The sequence below is a fragment of the Zootoca vivipara genome, chromosome 3, assembly GCF_963506605.1.
Source record: "Zootoca vivipara chromosome 3, rZooViv1.1, whole genome shotgun sequence".
Lineage (NCBI taxonomy): Eukaryota > Metazoa > Chordata > Lepidosauria > Squamata > Lacertidae > Zootoca > Zootoca vivipara.
The window spans coordinates 37,754,840-37,773,733 of NC_083278.1; the positions used below are offsets into that span (position 1 = coordinate 37,754,840).

Genomic DNA, 18,894 nt, shown 5'->3' on the forward strand with positions numbered 1-18,894 from the left:
CCGCGGAGGAGCCTGTGGGGAAGAAGGAGCTGGAGCCCGAAAAAGGCGGCAGTGAGGAGAAGGAGGAGGAGGAGAAGCCGCGAAGCAGCAGCCCGCCGCCGGCTTGGAGCTCGAGCCGGCAAAGGTACCGTAGCAGCGGCGCTTTGCCGAGCTCCAACAGAGCGGGAGCTGGCAAAGGCAGCAGCGCGCACGTTGCCGAGCTCCAAGCCGGCGGCGGGCTGCTGCCTTTGCTGGTTCCCGCTCAGTCGTGGCTCGGCAAAAAATTAGACACCCCCGAAAATAAGCCATAGGCTTATTTTCTTCGGAAAAAAAAAAATAAGACATGTCTTAAAATATGAGAAACACGGTAGATAAACCAACAAGCTGCTCTAGGTTTGTTTGTACAAAGCTGTGTGCCCAATTACTACTGAAATTAAACATCTTATTAGCAATGTTTGGAATTTTGCATTTGTTCTCAATGGCATTTACTGCCACTCTCTGCTAATATCCTGCAAAACACAGATACTACACTCTATACAAATGTACTGTACCTTGCTCATTCAAAAATAGGAGTTCTGTTCTCAGTCTGTTACATTAAAAATTCTATCAATTTTAATCAAATAGAGGTTACTGACTGTCCAAAATTACAGTAACATTTCTGCAAATCAAGAATTTCCATTTATACAATCTTCAATACCAACTGAACAAAGTGAATTGAAATGTATAACCTACTTGGAGAGCAATAAATAGCAAAAGTTTAAAATACATACTTCTTTCAAAGAAATGTTCAGTTTGTTTTTGCTATATTTTTTCCAAATCAGAACGTATTCTCATTTGTAAATAGCAGCAGAAAGCAGATATCCTTAGTTCTACCACTTCCTCAGCTGTACCTGTTCATTAGCATTTTTAAATGCTGGTTACCAACCAATGAGATTAGCCTTTGCTTTTTCAGTCAACTTGCGGACTCTGCCTCTGCTAGATGTCCCAAAAGTCAAAGAGGTGTCTTCAAACAATAGTTGTCTTTGCTCCTCCTCCGAGTCATCTTCATTGTAAAAAGCTGTCCTCCTACCCTGATTTCTAGTTCTCATGTGGGGTTCAGAATCTTTAAGTTCTTCATGCTCTTCTACAATAGGCTCTTCTGTCTTTTTTCTCTTGCTTCTCGTCTGAATCTTAGGATCTGCAGAAAACGCAAGTTCTAATCCTGGCTCTTGGGCCTCTGGCTTTCTTTTAGGCTTTCTGCCTCCACGCCCTTTTCTTTGCAGCAAGTCTTCCTTCACATTATTTTCAGAGAGAGAATTGCATGCAGTGGAAACAGATGCTTCCTCTGGTGGTGGTGGTGGTGGTGGTGTTAAGTCTTTAGCAGTTTGGATTGTGTTCTGCCCTAAATTCTTTTGCTGAGCAAGTAATAGGTTTTTTGGTTTCCTCCCTCTTTTCTTGTGCACCACTTCACAACTATTGTTGTTTGTTTCAATCTTGGGTTTCCGTCCAGGACCCCTCTTAAACATAGGCTTTGAAGACTGTCCCCCATGTCCATTTACCTGGATGCTTCCTGATGCCAAAGCCATGACATTATTCTTGCAATCTGCTATAAAGACAGAGTAACATGTCAGTGATTGCATTACCCATCTCCTTTGCAAACAAATAATAACTTGAGTGCAGAGCAATCCTAAGTATAGGACCAATCAGGCCTCAATTTAGTTGCATACAAATGAGACTCATCTGAATGATTAAACACAAAAAAACCCGTAACATTTTCTAGTATTAATCAGGGCTGTAAACTGATAAACTAAAAACTTGCCTTATAAATTACTTAGTGGGAATTACTTTTAATCAATCTAAAACTGCAGCACATTATTATATATTCCATAATAACCAACATTTAAAACTACAAGAAGCTTACCTTGTGGGCTGAGAGTGGAAGATTTTGGTTTACGTTTAATTTGTTTATCCTTCTCCACATTTTCTCTTGCAGTATTATTCCTAGTGTTATGAGTATAATTGGTTTGATTATGGACTGATAAAATATTCTGGTTCTTGGAATGTTTGGTGGAATCCTCTAGTACTGGGAGACAACAGAGAGCAAGAGGTAAGTTTTAAACAAGATTTTCAATTACTATATATTTGTTGGCCAAATAAATACATACCTTATTTCTTCTGAAATATATTTTCAACAAAACATTGTTGAGGGGTTCTATTTAATATTATTTCACCCATTTATCCTCACTCTATGGTTTTCTATACTTCCACGATTTACACAACCCCCAAATCTGCTGACTGTATAGGGTCTGGAAGGAGACATGGCTCTCTGCTACTGAAGAATATTGGGACATGTCCACAATGGTACTTTGACAAGAAGTAGCTGGCATTAGGCCCCAAAATAGTGTATTTGGGAGGGGGAGGTAGTACCCAAAGTCCCTACATTCATTAGAGAAGTGCTGAAATCAGGCCCTCTCTCTACAAGCCTGCAGCTGACAACTAAATTTGCCTCCATTGGAATCTGCAATGGGAAAGGGGTCAGAAATGAAAATTTTACATAGTGAAGGAAAAAAGACAAGTCTGCTGCCTTGAACCCCCCACCCCACCCCCGACAGGCCTTTTGAAGTAGCAGTAAAACTTCCCCTTTGCATCCCCAACCCCACTTCATTTAGGGATTGCATTCCTAGTCTTCCTAATCTAAATACGAACATATAAATGTGATGTTGCATCTGCAGTGGAAGCCATAATATTTTAGGTTCCAGATCTGTACCACTTATTAATAAGTTTACCCACCTGATTTACCTGATGTAACAGTAGCACTAGGTTTCACAGTTGTAGGCTTTCCTCCTGAAGAAGTAGATGGTTGTTCATTAACAGCCATTTCTGCTACTGCCCTGGTACTCCTTGTTCGGACCAAAGTCACATCTGCTTTTCCATTCATCTGAGCAGCAGTGTTTCTCAGGGATGTTGAACGTGACGGTGCAGAGGGCAAAGGTTTAGCAGGGGGTTCAGCTTTCAGCTGTGGTTTTATTATTTTTCGTTTCCTGTCCGGACTACAAACAGATGACAAGTCTGACAACTCATGCTATTTTATAGTGCAAAGTATGTAATAGCAATAGGCCCTGGTTATCAACTAATTCTATCCATAAGCCAGTTTGTCTTTATGTGGTCCAATTCACTCACACACATCTCTCTCAATGCCTCTTCAGCAATTCAAATGCTGATTGTAACCTTTAAAGGCCTAAATGGCTTGGGCCACAAGTATCCAAGGAACTGCCTCATCCCACATGAACCTGCCCAGGTCTTAGCATTATAATAATAATAATAATTTATTATTTATACCCGGCCCATCTGGCCGGGTTCCCCCAGCCACTCTGGGCGGCTTCCAACAAAACAGAAATTCTAAAATACAGAAATCCATCAAACATTAAAATACAGAAATCCATCAAACATTAAAAGCTTCCCTAAACAGGGCTGCCTTGATATGCCTTCTAAAGGTCTGGTAATTGTTGTTCTCTTTGACCTCTAGTGGGAGGGCATTCCACAGAGTGGGTGCCACTACCGAGAAGGCCCTCTGCCTGGTTCCCTGTAACTTGGCTTCTCGTAGTGAGGGAACCGCCAGAAGGCCCTCGGAGCTGGACCTCAGTGTCCGGGCAGAACGATGGGGGTGGAGATGCTCCTTCAGGTATACCGGACCGAGGCCGTTTAGGGCTTTAAAGGTCAACACCAACACTTTGAATTGTGCTCGGAAACGTACTGGGAGCCAATGTAGGTCTTTCAGGACCGGTGTTATGTGGTCTCGGTGGCCGCTCCCAGTCACCAGTCTAGCGGCCGCATTCTGGATTAGTTGTAGTTTCCGGGTCATCTTCAAAGGTAGCCCCACGTAGAGCGCATTGCAGTAGTCCAAGCGAGAGATAACTAGAGCATGCACCACTCTGGAGAGACAGTCAGTGGGTAGGTAGGGACTCAGCCTGCGTACCAGATGGAGCTGATAAACAGCTGCCTTGGACACAGAGTTGACCTGTGCCTCCATGGACAGCTGTGAGTCTAAAATGACTCCCAGGCTGCGCATCTGGTCTTTCAGGGGCACAGTTACCCCATTCAGGACCAGGGAGTCCTCCACACCCGCCCGCCTCCTGTCCCCCACAAACAGTACTTCTGTCTTGTCAGGAATTCTCAGTAGAAATTGATTGCCTCTGCTGCTGTATATTAGGTGGGTGGCAAACTGGGGAAAGGCATTGTATGTTGTGGTTCTATGACTCTAGAATGTTCTCCCTTAGCCAATGAGTCTGATGTCTAAAGCTTATCAAGCTAAGACCTTTTTAATGTCTAGGTTTCTAAATATCTTTTTAGTAGGCTTTAAGTTTTAACCACTGCTTAAGTACTGGTCTGCAAGTATTACCTTATGGTTAGTAAGTATTAACCTTTTGGGCCGTGGCCCTGGCCTGGTGGAACACTCTCCCACAAGAGACCAGGGCCCTGCAGAATTTGACATCTTTCCGCAGGGCCTGCAAGACAGAGCTGTTCAGTCAGGCCTTTGGGCAGAATGCAGTTTGACTTACTTTCCTTTGTATAAAACAAGCCTGAAGGAGGCCTTGTATCAGGCATCCCCAAACTTCGGCCCTCCAGATGTTTTGGACTACAATTCCCATCTTCCCAGACCACTGGTCCTGTTAGCTAGGGATCATGGGAGTTGTAGGCCAAAACATCTGGAGGGCCGCAGTTTGGGGATGCCTGCCTTGTATGATCAGTGGAAACAGTTGGTCCTGGCAATTATTAACCACTCTCAATTCCACCCTGGTAATTGCCACCTGCCTGGATTTTAACCTGTCTGAATTAATTTTAAGATGTATTTTAATTAATTGATGTCTGTTTTTATGCTTATGGTGTTGTTTTTATTATGTTAGCCGCTCTGAGCCTAGCCTCGGCCGGGGAGGGCAGGATACAAATAAAAATTATCATCATAATCATCTTCTCAGATGGGTGTGGGTGAAGCTCAGGGAGAAAACAACTCCTAAACCAAGGGGCCTAGTGGCCTCATGTTTGATAGTGCCAGCTTTGATAACTGGACTGGAAGAATCAAAGCTAGCCCTGGGCCTGTTCATGGGAGTAAGCTAGGAAATATCTTTTTATGCAGTGAACGATATTAATAAAAGGAAGCCACAAGTGCTGCCACACCAATGTAAAACATTCAAATATTGCACTTGGGAGAATGAAGAACTCGTATCATACCTTGATGCAACGCTACTAGAAAGAGAACTGCTTCTGCTTCTTTTCTTCCTTATCTTTTTAATTGTGCTTCTTTTATGAAAACGCAAGGCTGATTTGTAATCTGATAAGATGGAACTAATGTGTTCTTCAAAGAAGGCAGACAGGCGCAGGCTCATGCTGTAAATCTATTAAAATATTAAAGTGTATTAATATGACAAAAGAATTGAAGTTTGTCTCACATGTTAATTTCTGCCCGTAGTAGTTTACACAAATCAGTAGACACATGAAGCAAGATTAACTGTACAGAAGATCTCCATAAGGCTCCACAGCATCACATTCTCTGTTTCCCATGCACTCCAATGGGAACATTAGAAGGAATGTGCACAGTTCTTCACCCAGCCTTGTACTCTCCACAACTTAGCAGGTGCTTTTGGTCAGAATGTAAGGAGCCAACACGGATAGAGGGGAACACTGGATGGGGACAGGAAAGGGGCCACAGACTTCACATCTACACTATTGTTCTTTCCTGTTACATTGCTTGTCTGTATGTCCAAGTGCAGGAAAAATAGGTAGACGGGGGGGAATAAGGATCTGTTGAATTGTATCAAGATTCTCCATGAACAGGCACAAGACCCAAAATAAGGTATTATTTCAGGTAACACCAACTATATCTTTAAATATGCTTTAAATTTAACGTCTGAGACCTGTTTTGTTGTCCATATTAAAATCAATTACACATTCTCTAGCAACAAACCCAACATTTAAAGAACATCAGTACATATCCAGAAATAAATTGCGAAGCCATACTCTTGATCTTTTGCATGGTGTATACACTTTGGAGTTGCTGAAGATTAGCCTCACATCTTTACACAATTCCATTGGCGATTCATAGTTCCCTGCTTCTAGTGTTTCCCGAACCGTGGCAAAATCCATTGGTGTATCAATGATGTCTCTGTAATCCTTTAGAAATGTTTAGAAACATTAATGAACTGATTTCAACAATCTAATGTTATATTACTAATTAATGAAAAAGCAGAAAATAACTGCACAAGCCTGTATGAAAAACCATAAATCTTATACTGTCTTTTAAGCCTAGGAGCAAAATCCCCCAATGGAAAAAAGGCCTAAAATTTCTGAATGTACTACAAATCAGATGTACTGGCAGATGAACAGCCTCAACAAACAGAATGCATGAAATACCAAATACAACCACACCTGTAAGAGAGACAGAGAATAATATTTTGCTGAAAACTCAACATCATTGTCTTTTACTTAATAAAATGTTATCATTATTCTTCCACTTCAGTTTTCTAAGGTGAATGTTTCAGAAGAACATAATATTTTCAAAATACTCACTGGATATTCAAGAAGATCCACTGGTTGGCGAAAAGGTTCAGAATCCTCACACTGAAAAATTAGATTCAGCAATTCCTGGCACTGCCTCTTCCATGCCTGAATATCGTATGATTGAGCTCTATTACGTAACCTCCGCTTGGGCTGATGATCCTGGAACAGCAATATTGAATACGGCTTATCAAATAAGTAGCTGTTCTTGCAAATTAAAGAGAAAACTGATTATCCCCTTGTGGAAAAATGCTGAAGGAAAGAACAATATTCTGTGACCTCTCTCAAATTTTGAGGCCTTGCACTGTTACTTGAATTGAACCCAGTCAATTTTTAATATCTATCTGGTAAAAATCAGGAGAAGGAAGATGGGCTGCTGGTGGTACCCACCATTTGGAAATCAATAGTTTTAACATTTATTGAAATAATAAATAATATTAAACATGAAGATACACATAAACAAAGAGGCCTTATTAAATTTGTTTGTTCCCACTTCATACATAACCAAAGCAGAAATCTGATGTAAAACAAATATTACCTTCCTCTTTCTAGTAGAAGTGCCTGGCATGTTAATGTCTTTCTCTTCTTCCTTTGGGCAATAAAATATTCATGACATGATGCAGAAATACTAAGCATTTGAAATATACTTAACTTCTTCATATTTATTTACTTCTACTTCAGGCATCCCCAAAGTGCGGCCCTCCAGATGTTTTGGCCTACAACTCCCATGATCCCTAGCTAACAGGACCAGTACTCAGGGATGCTGGGAATTGTAGTCCAAAACATCTGGAGGGCCGAAGTTTGGGGATGCCTGTTCTACTTCCTTTCTATTAAGAACCTGTAAGTCTGAAAATATTTTTACACTTTAAGAAACCAGCATATGTAAACAGCAGCCACGGGCACTGCCTATGCTTGCTACTGCTGCTACTAGTTCCAATCGTTTCCTTGCCTGCATGAAGTTCAGTGTGTGATACAAGGTCCACAAATACCTGTAAAGTTATTACTAGAGTCGCTTTGGGGGCGGGGTATAAGCACAAACTTTATTATATACAAGGAGTACCCTATGACGAATCTCGTATTAAGATAGGGATGCATTTTCCAGAATCTCAAATTTTTAAATGGTGACTGTTTAAAACACACACACACACACACACACACACACACACACACACACGTGTATAGGGACAGTTATAAATTACATTATATCAGAATTTATGGATCTGATCAACATTTTCTTATACAGTGGTACCTCGACTTACAAACAACTTGACAACCGAATTTTTCGACTTACAAATGGGGGTAATGGCCGTGCGCTTACAAATGTTTCCAGTGGCGTTTTTCGACTTACGAATTTTTCGACCTACGATGGTGCCTTCGGAACGGATTAAATTCGTAAGTCGAGGCACCACTGTACTAACATAAAGAACATTAACCAGGCAATAATTTATCTTTCTAGCTTAATCTGAACTACACAAGTATTCTTTGTAAACTAGAATCCAAATTCTGCACTTTTATCCAAAAATGCACTCTATGGACCCAGTCAACTGGGTTTTATGTTGCACACTATGCTCCAGATGTGAGAGAGCTGGCAAAAGTATATAGCTTTGTACCAGCATATCATCAAAACAATAGCAGTGGCTCTAAGGACAGAGATTCTGAGGAAGCTACACACCTGCAATGAAATTCTCTGCATACAGAATGCTTAAGGCTTAAATACTTGATTTTACTAGAATTGCATTATATTTGGGGACAGAGGTGTGTACATGTATGTGTGATGCATAAACTTTCATGCAGCTTGTATGTAGAAATAATGTTCTCATAATTCACATTAAAAGTAAATTGTTGTTGCAATGAATAAAGCACACAAATACTACTTCAAATAAATTAGGGACTAAAAACCATCCTTCCTGTAAAGAACATGAGGAGCTTGAACTAGAAGGAATTTGATTATCATTGCCGAACCCCTCTCTGAAAGCTAAATTTGTGCAGAAAAATACTTTAAATAATATATATAACTACTTTCTAAAGAAATGCATGACATATTGAGTTAGCTTACCTCCTCCGAATCAGACAGGATTTTTTTCTTCATGGCATTATACAGTGGGATTATGTCATAGCAAGCCTGATCTCTGTTCAATAAAACACTTTGGATTAATGAGTTTATTTGCAGCCACAGATGCAGGGAGGAAGCAATTTTGGCTGATTCTTTTTTCCACTGCAAGCTCCTTGCTCACTGGGTGACCCACTAGAGTAGACTGGGAGACGGCACTGGGGGCTGGAGGTGGAACTGAAGAGTCTTCCCTCTCCCTTCCACCAGTGGGAGCCTCCACTGGATTAGAGTCCCTTCTATTAATGGAAGGAACCCTTACGCTCATGGAAAACCAAATCAGGATCTAAATGTCTATACAATACAAAATTTTATTGTTTCATGTTATTGGATTATAGCCAAAGTAATGCCAGCAGAGTCCCCTGGTGCAATGCTTCCATTCCCTCTCCCCAATCTTCTGAAGAAGTTTCCTCAACTTTCCAGAGCTGATTTTGAGGGTGTGCACCATAGCTGCCAAGTTTTCCCTTTTCTCGCGAGGAAGCCTATTCAGCATAATGGAAAATCCCTGAAAAAAAGGGATAACTTGGCAGCTATGGTGTGCACAGAGCTGCAGGGGAGAGGATAGAAAGTTCCATTCTGCTATCACAAGGCTTTTGCACTGGCAGAATGGGAGCATGGGATACTGCCCAACATTAGGAAGGTTTTAAGTATCAATATGCCATTTTTTTAAATGGTAATGTTAACAATGTTTTCTCCTCTAAACATGTAAAGAATATGCCTAGTATAAAACATTGTCTTTCTTTGTATCTTTCTCAGATTATATTTTTCCTGCCTCTCTATCCAAAGCCACTTCTACTCAAAAACAAAACAAAACAAAACAGGAAAACCCCATGCACAAGCAGCTTCTAAGCTTTCAGCAATTAATTTGCAGGATTTCAACTACCCGGCTTTCAACCACACCAAGTTGAAATCACACAAATTAATCACGCATAAGATGCAATCGTACTATATTCCCAATTCCTTGCCTTCCAGTAATAAGAACACGATTAAATGAGTCCACAATGGAATTTACAACACACTACTTCAATGGATGTTGTTTCTGGAAGAGTGGTAATTGCTGAAAAAATGAATTCTCTTATTCACAATAACAATTAATGGTTCACTCTTACCCATTGTAAACATACATTGTAAATAATATTCACTATAGATTAAAAGCATGTAAATAATTCCTATGGTTTATGCTATTTCCACAATATGCACTGTGGGTCTGTTCATTAGCTTACTTTATGAAGTGCAGCAGCAGATCTGTGACAAATTTGGCAGATTTAACTATGGGACTTCCTGGTTCATTGAACGTCTGTGTATTGTATTCAATATACCGAACTTCCCACATAAGTGAAGAAAGTCGCCTTTGAAAAAAAGAACACATGCGTATCACAGAAAAAAATAAGTTTTGAAATTTTGTTCAAAATATGTAAAGACATGGAAACGAAGAGTGATGTTCAGTGTTGTACAAGCAAACTTCTGATAACCTTCCTCTCTGTCCCTTCCACATCCCTGAAATCTTCTAAAGAGGGTCACTTCTGGAACAATTTTTGGGATACACATTTCTCAAAGTAGGGCTAAATTAATAATATGGACAAATTGTCAGAAATATAAAACCATCCTGAGAAGAAAAAATTGTGAGCTTAATACATGACTGCTTCAGTCAAGGCAGGCACAAACTGAATTATGGGACCTACCTACTTCCTGCCTTTGACCACTAGGTGGAGCCATTACATATTTAGATTTTAATGGATCGGATTGGGGACAGGTCTTCCATAACTGCGGCACCACCAATGAGGAAGCCTTTGTTCTGTTAGCTGCCCACTTTATCTCAGATGGCAGCAGCACTCACTGTAGGCCCTCCACTGCAAATGTATAGGTATGTATATCTGGCAAACGGCAGCCCTATAATTACCCTGGGTCCAAGCCATGAAGTTTTAAAGATCAATGCCAACACTCTGAATTAGTCCCAGAAATGGACTAGAAAACAGTGCAGTTGGCCTAGAGAAAAGAGATCACAGAATACAGTGGTATCTCGGTTTAAGTACACAATTGGTTCCGGAAGTCTGTACTTAACCTGAAGCGTACTTAACCCGAGGTATGAGTGTAATTGATTCCGGAAGTCCGTACTTAACCTGAAGCATATTAACCTGAAACGAACTTTCCCATTGAAAGTAATGGAAAGTGGATTAATCCATTCCAGACAAGTCCGTTGAGTACTTAAACTGAAAGTACTCAAACCGAAGCGTACTTAAACCAAGGTATGACTGTACAGTCATACCCCGACATCTGAACGCTTCGACTTCCGAAGGTTTCGACTTCCGAAGTCGACAACCCCGGAAGTCTTATCACCACGCGCGGGGGTTCTGCACCTGCACCTCGACTTACAAAGACGGCTGCAGAACAGATCGTCTTCGTAAGTCGAGGTACCACTGTACTGTGTTGGTTGGTTCTGGTTGCTTGGGTTATAAGGACAGGAGGCTCAAAGGGATAAAATTATGAGCTTATAATCAAAAACACCTCCTGCAGCTTCCTTTTAAGCAGTTCCAAGAGGAACAGCAGCTTTAACCTAAGTACTTGCTCAGTTAGAAAAACAGTTAAGAAAAGAAGGGACCCATAAGCCATTTAGGATTTCCTTTAGACAAGAGGCAATCTACATCAAGGTACAGTAGGCTAGCATTGCGATATTTAACCATAGGACAAGAAAGTCTTATACACCAGTTTGACTTTTCATTGTACATCACAGTAATTGATCTGTGCTGTACACAGCTCAGCTAGAAGCAAAAGCTGCCCAAGAAATTACCCTAACATATATAAAATCACAAACAAAATGTCTAATAATTTTTGGAAACACCAACAATAAAATAAACTTAAAACAAACCTGTAAAACCTATTTTCCAGCCTCTGTTTAATTGTACTAAGATCAGTAGGATATGCAATGACAGTGCAATACATTGGATAAGCTTGGAAATCCACAGGAGCCACAAAAGCAGAAGCAATATCTAAACACAAAACAAAGATGTCATTACTACATCAGTAATAGGGAAACAATCCTCTTAAGGTGCAGCAGTAATTTGAGTGAGAGAGTGCCTAGCTAAAGAGGGAAGCTAATTCTACTAGTCTTTCAGTAAGAATGTGATATAGAAGTGACACTTTTTTTTTACTTGTAAGGTACTGAATATTTGTATTCTATGACCAACACACACAAAAATATTTTCTACAAAGTCCATCTCATGCATGCCATTTTCCTGCATAAAAATGAATGCCACAGATGAAGTGGACTGAAAAACTTGAATTTCAGTAAGTGCTTTGAGAAGAATTTTAATACAGAAAGCCAAATAAAAAATATGCAGGAATGTGACACTATCTTAATGGATAGAAATGATTAAAATCACTCTTATTTTCCCTTCTTTCACATTAAACATTACCTAAAGTCATCAGCTGGTTTATCCCTGAAATTATTCTTTCACATTCATCATCACGAGTCCTGGAACCCCACTCTCCTTCCAAAGGCTTGTAGATTAATGATCTGCTTTCAATATTAGTTAAAGGAACACTAGTTCCAAGCTCTTCTGGAAACACAGCTGAAATAGACACAAAATGAACATAATAGCTGATATAATTATCCTTGCAACTTAAGAAATTCCATACCAATTTTTTAAAAAACCCACAATGATATGAACAATTCACAGCCCACTCTTATTTATTAAGAGCAGCTAACAGATTGTGGAATATTATAAATGCATTTGGAAGAAAAACAAATATTTCTGCATTACAGAGCATCTTCCATTATTAACATGCAGGTTTCTCTCTCCCCTTTTACTTATACAGAGTCATAGCTAGCTATGGTGTTTTTTTGTTTAAAGAATGAAATGTCTTATCTATCCTTAAGGGGCTGGACTCAGTTATATGGATGAAAGGCTATACAGTATACATTTGAGCTACAAATCTACATTTTTAATATATATAATTATTTTTACATTATTGCAAATCTTCTTGCTTGAGGTCAGCATGTAAATGAATTCCTCTCCACATTACACAAATATAATGATAAACATTCTTGTTAACCAGTCTGGAGTCTGGCATTAAGCATTTAGGGTTTCTAGGGAAGAGCTAAAATGAGACTCTTAAGTAGCTAAGTTTGAAGAATAATGTTAGAAGGCACAAAAGAAACTTATAGTTAGGAGAAATTATGTCTCTCCTAGCACTAGGGTACACTAAAGCATTTTGTAAACCATTAAACCACTTTGTAACCTTGACAATTCCAACATTTAGTAGTAAAAGCTTTTCTTTATAAAAGTAGAGGCTGTTCCATATAACAAGCGGTTTATGAAGTTTCTACTTTTCTTCTCACTGCACTCAACATGGCAAGTGATCAGCATTACTTCCACCTTTGGAACTATGGAGATGGGTGGGGTACATTCTTGCAGTTGCATAGATTCCTGCCCCTTTTCCAAGCTCCAAGGTTGGAACCAAGGCAGAAAGTTATTTAGTTGCTCTGTTGAGGAGGTGACTAGCACTTCTTGCCTCTTGCCTTTTCTCTCTTCCTGTTTGTGATGAATTGTTTACATTGATTGAGATTCTTTAAATTACGTATTTTAATGTTATTTGTATTTTATAGGAAATGACGTGTATAACAATGTATCACTGATGTTTATTTATTTCCCTTTGTTTTTCATACTTTTCTGTGAATTGCTTTGGGGTGTACTTGTATAGAAGAACAGAATACAAATATAGTCACTGACTGAAAGTTGTATCCAAAAGCATTGCTCAGCAGACAGATTTTTATCAGTGGAACAGGAAGGAATGCAATTATCCACGATTCCCCGTCTCCCTTGCAGCTCTCATCCAATCAGCTCTGGAGGGTTGGGGACCCAAATAGCTTGCCAAGTGCCGCTATCTCCATACAGCTGTAATTCAAGTGATCACCAACAGCAAAGTGGGGGATTTAACTACAGTTCACATCAGCCAAAGCAACCATGACCAATGGCTAAAGTTAATGTGAGTTGTAGTTCAGCAACATTTGAAGGGCCAGAGGTTCCCCACACCTGACCTACATAAACAAATTAATTTGGACAGAGTCTTCATTCTACCACTTTACCACTCATGAGTAGGAGCAATCATCATAATACTTCTAAAGTGTTAAATTTAATCAATTTATATATCATTATCTGTTGAACTTAACAGAGTAAGGATTTATTACAGTGAATCCAGCAGTGTTATGAACTCTGACCTTGGAAATTCACCCCAGCAATGCATTGGAAGGACAAGTTTTGGAATCTTTGCAAAATGTTTGCTTCCAAGTAGTTAAACAAAAAAATGTTTTAATTTCTGAAAACCAGGCAACCAAAATGCAATGTTCATTTTTTAAAAAACAGGTAACTAGTTATTTCACAGACATTTTATTAATGTAATAAAGAAATTGATTCGTTTTTCCTTCTTTTATAGCATAATCAGCTTAACTTCTTTATAGTTCATCACATACGTACATAGTAAGTTCTGTCTCCTTTCTGTACATCTAGGGGAAAGTAGACACATACCATTGTTTGGTATAGGCTCCATATCCCAAGGACTCATTTTCTCAGCATCTCCATTGTCCCAACTTCAAGAGAGCGAGAGAAAATTACAATCAAGTTAAAGTTACTATTACTTATCTGAATATGTAGATGATCAACACTTTACCCCAAAAATATTTTCAACAAAATGCAGGTAGAAAACATACCAGCTAATAATTAAACACACATGAGGTTAAAAACAAAAAGAGAAAAATAAAACCCCATGTATGAAGCAAAAGCTACTAACCAGACATTGTAGCACTGAAACAAGCTGTCAGGATAATCAGGCTGAAGAGGTTCTTGGCTTTCTATTGTTCCGAACCACCAAGCATCATCAATTACTGATCTAAATCGATCACCTGGACAAGAATACAAAGTCACGTCATTACTCCAGAAGGGATAGAACTGTATCTTAACAGTTTCTTATAATCATTACCAATATTATTAGAGGTACGTTTTGCCAACTATTGAACAAACAAGAAGATGAAACACCCTGACAACTTTCCATTAGCAGGACTGCATAAAGCTTCAGCACTCTAATGACACTGTTACAACCAGATAAGCTTGACAAAGGAAGATTCATTTCAGCGGGCTGCAAAATACTCCCAAAGGTAAGATGCCACGGAGGCCTTTTGTTATTAAAGAGGTCTGTGTCACATCCTCTAATCTCATGTTGAGACTGTATGACAGAAGCAGTCTGTTTCCAGATATAAAGGCAACCATAAATTTGGCCCATATTCCTTCCTCCTACTACAGCATTCATTTTCTCAACATCTAAGACATGAACAGTTCAAATACAGATCTGCATTCTGCATGTGGGCTTTAGCCAGCTCTGTTCACCTGGCTTAGAGGGCGAGGGCTGTTTCCTCTCCATTCAGTCCTCTCTCCCCTCCCCTATATGTGATCAGTACTGACAGCACTAACTATCTGTTCAGCACTAACTGCTGTTCCAGGGATAAAAGATGGGCCCTGAAATCCCATTTTCTGACTTACAATTACAGGAGAAGACAAGGCAGACAATACCGTGTTTCCCCTTTTTAAAGACACAGTCTTACAACTTTTTTCCCTCAAAAAAACACACAGTGGCTTATTTTCAGGGGGTGTCTTTTTTTTAAAAAAAAGTGCTGGTACAACTGGGACCCACTGGCTCAGGATGCTCGGTGCTCTCTTCTGCGCGCTGCTGGGCGCGTTGTTGGCGCTGCCAGTTCCGAGCGCCTGCAGGGTGGGGTGGGGGTGGCAGTGCTTTCAACTCCCAACCCTGTAGAAAGCAATGGAAGTTATGGACCGTAACAATCCTTAAGAGGCGCAGGTCTTAAAAAAAACCCTGGTAGCACCCTTGAAGCACAGCCTTCCAAAGTCAGGGGGGAAGAGGTCTGTTTAGACAAAGGAAAGGATCGGGGGTGATTCTGCACCTCGGGACCCACAGAACTACTTTAAAAATCCCAACCTGGGGGGGGGGGGGTCAAATAGTGAAGCCCCATAGCCCTGTAGCAACAGAAGGCGCATTCTGAAGCACCCGAGCTGTTCGGTTCCATAAAAAACCCAGGAATTGTAAAATTAACAACAATAATGGGGGGGGGCACTCTATCCAAAGAGTTAAGAAGGAATGGGAAAGTGTTGAGTTATATATGGAAAAATATGGAAAGTTAATTAAAGATAAAAAATAAATAATTATCGCAAGGGAAAAAATAACATCATAAAGGGTAATAATGTTAAATATAAAATAGACAACACAACAGAAAAAGCAAGTATATGACTAAATGAGATCGCACAGGAGTGAGGGAAGTGGGGAGAGAGGGAGGGGGGGTAAGGAATGGAAGGAGGCAATGGTTGGAGGAGGGTATAGGGGGATGTATTAAAGGAAAATTAAGACTGAGAAGCGCATGGTTTTTGTTTTTTAAAGATGCAAAGGCTTGCAATCAGGCAAAGTATAGAGCCCAACTTCCAGGAGACTGCGATCTACTCGCGGACTTATAAACTAGAGGTGATCTACCCCCGTTTTATTGGTGTTCAGGTCAAAGTTGTTTTTAGAGAGGGGAAATATCCCATTTTTGAGGTTAAAGTAAAAGTTCCTGACCTTTTTTTTATAATGAGGAAATGCTGCTAAAACTCCGTTCTTCATTCCACGAAGGGGAGAGGGGGCGGGGCCGGGTGCTCAAAGACAAAAGAAATGGAAAAGGAGCCAGCGATCAACTGCAGCCTCCTGGGGATCGACCAGCCTCGCATTCATGCAGCCGCCGGGAGAGGCAGGGGCTGCAGCCGAGTGCTGCTTCGCAAACAAACGGGGGAAAGTGCTTAGAACCCAGAGAATCCGGCTGAAAAACACGAAGCAGCAACAGCAATTGCACACACACAATCCCAAGCCAGCACAGTAACCAAGTCCCAAAAGCAAGAAAGGACTCAGCAAACACTGCTGCGGCCGGCGTTGCTGCTGCTGACTCGGGGAGCTCAGTGCTCTCTTCCGCACAGCGCCTATCACTATGGCTTATTTTCGGGGTACGGCTTATATTTCTCAAATGCTTAGAAATGCTGCTATGGCTTATTTTATGACTATGTCTTAAAAAGGGGAAACACGGTAGTTTATTCATTCAGAACATACTCCTAAAAATATTCTAAAACAAAAATGTTTAAATTCTCTTCAGTTAGTTAGGTTTTTTTTTCATACCCAACTGTATTGCAAAAGTAATATTGATTTTGAATGTTATCTATGTTAGTATTACTAATCAATACTAATATTGATTAGTATTGCCAAGCAATAAAAGATTGTATCATAATTCTATAGTCAATTGTATAGTATAGAAACGAATTTTTAAAATTTTCCACTTTAATAATTACTTCTAAAATTCATGTGAGGTAACTTGTTTTAACGTGACTCTCTATATGGCTTCCTGTTTCACTCATCCACCCCAAAATCTGAGATCTTGGTTCAAAGGACTTCTGTTCTTAATCAAGAAGCTCAGGCTTTGCAGGCCTTTAATTAGCTGGCGAATAAGCCATGTTGCCACAGTTTTCTGCGTTGACCTAGTCAGCTCAGCTTTTACCTTCCTTAAAAAAGTAAATGCAAAATTGGGAAAATACATTAAACCTGGCATCTCTTAATTCAAAGCAGAAAACTTAGCTGGTTTGAGTAAATAATCCATATTTATATTTAATGTTCAGAATTATAATTAACGCCTCCCAAAATTACTGATACAGTGATTGTATTAAAGGTACTGTCAGGGGATTGTTGCGGCTACTCCCAAGTAAACACGCCCAAGTCTGTTCTGTCTTTAACGGTTTTATTGTGCATAGTATTTACAGAATACATGACCTCCTAGTCACTCGCAGAATCCGGCAATGGTGCCCTTCTGCTCCTGGGCCAGCATAACAGCTTGGGAACCCCGAAACGCCGCCCTCTAACCTTGCGTTTGGGCGCGCCTCAATTCGGGCACCGGAAGCGGCTGTGCTCCCTCTCCTACTTGTTGGCTGGAGTAGTGCAGGGGCTCAGATACATCGCTGAGCCGTCCCTCCTCCACTCCGCTCCCATCCTCATTTCCTCTCCCTGACCCGCTGCTGCCGCTTTTGCTGGGCGAAGTGTTGGTCGGGATGATTGGGGGAGGCTCCCTGTAGGAAGGCCCCCTGACAGGTACTTTACCTATGTTCCAGCGTCTGTGTTTTGCATCATCAAACTGCTGCCTTAAGACTAGGAAATCTATAACATCTGGCATGTCATGATACCTGGATATAACCAAAATAAGACCAAAATATTAAGAAAGGCATTTGCTATTTCATAGCCAAAAGTATTTGAGAACATATCAATGCCAAGTAAAGATTTAGTAGACCTTGTAGAAGAACTTCAGTGTTTTTCCCCCACAAATACACTGAGGGATAAAGTAGAAATTTGGTAGGAGACCAAATTAACACTGAATTGCTGGGATGTTGGGGGGGAGGGCTGATTAAACTGAAGCGCGCACACAGAAGTATAGCCCATTACTGCTCTCTTATCTTCTCTTGACTTCTATTTTCAACAGGTAAAAGAAAGGGAAGCAGGAATGTCTTTCAGAAGCTCAAAGAGATGAATATTTGAAAGTTACTTAGGAAGCCCTTTTAAGCTTCATTTTATAAGGACCTTTTAATTTAGATCTATTGAGAGCATATTACAAACACTTATTTAGCCACAAATATTACAACAGCCATATGTGAACAGTGGTCCTTACTTCATTGTAAAAGATCCTCCAGTCAATTTACCAGTATCTGGGTCAAGAAAAGCAAGTTTAAGGCAGCAAAGTGTAGGTAGCCCAACTTCATATTTTATTCCAACTATTTTCATGAGTTCTTGTTCCTGATGGAAACAAAAAAAGCCCTTGCATTCAATATACTAAGAAAACACAACAGAAATATCTAACATATGACAGCATAAGTAGTCTGAGAGTTCTAAGCTTTATCATATATTTCCTTGTATTCTGAAGTGAAATGGAGTCTACTTTTTATTAATTTTTTGATGTATTTACTGTTGTACATTGCTTCAGTGTCTTAAGATGATAGAGAATGTGATTCAAATACTACAGTACATGAGAGGGTGCTGAGGAGAAGGCAAGGTGGTCTATGAATTATACAGAAACTTAATATGCAAACATTATACAAAAACATAAGAAAGAGGACTGTGTTAACAGCAACTCTTCATTTGACAATATATTTATCCTTTGCTGTCATGTCCACAAAACATTGGAACTGCCCCCTACTTACAAGAAGTTAGGA

General features: G+C 40.0%; 1 protein-coding gene across 5 annotated transcripts in view; it reads right to left on the bottom strand.

The window, feature by feature from the left end:
* Positions 1 to 218: 218 nt before the first annotated feature.
* The window catches only part of PHIP (pleckstrin homology domain interacting protein), a 61,319-nt gene continuing 42,643 nt past the window's right edge, over positions 219 to 18,894 (bottom strand). Inside the window, exons 26-40 of one of the 5 annotated variants that reach the window (XM_035109557.2) lie at positions 18,354 to 18,478; positions 17,792 to 17,874; positions 14,405 to 14,516; positions 14,092 to 14,204; positions 12,031 to 12,186; positions 11,484 to 11,604; positions 9,841 to 9,966; positions 8,567 to 8,639; positions 7,049 to 7,099; positions 6,523 to 6,672; positions 5,974 to 6,126; positions 5,188 to 5,351; positions 2,749 to 3,008; positions 1,880 to 2,041; positions 219 to 1,564 (exon numbers count right to left, since the gene is read on the bottom strand). In XM_035109557.2, coding sequence (XP_034965448.2) covers positions 897 to 1,564; positions 1,880 to 2,041; positions 2,749 to 3,008; positions 5,188 to 5,351; positions 5,974 to 6,126; positions 6,523 to 6,672; positions 7,049 to 7,099; positions 8,567 to 8,639; positions 9,841 to 9,966; positions 11,484 to 11,604; positions 12,031 to 12,186; positions 14,092 to 14,204; positions 14,405 to 14,516; positions 17,792 to 17,874; positions 18,354 to 18,478 — 2,517 coding nt within the window. In that variant the 3' untranslated portion in view covers positions 219 to 896. The remainder of the gene's footprint in view (positions 1,565 to 1,879; positions 2,042 to 2,748; positions 3,009 to 5,187; positions 5,352 to 5,973; positions 6,127 to 6,522; positions 6,673 to 7,048; positions 7,100 to 8,566; positions 8,640 to 9,840; positions 9,967 to 11,483; positions 11,605 to 12,030; positions 12,187 to 14,091; positions 14,205 to 14,404; positions 14,517 to 17,791; positions 17,875 to 18,353; positions 18,479 to 18,894) is intronic. The other 4 variants (XM_035109559.2, XM_060272556.1, XM_060272555.1 and 1 more) reach the window with 4 other exon arrangements.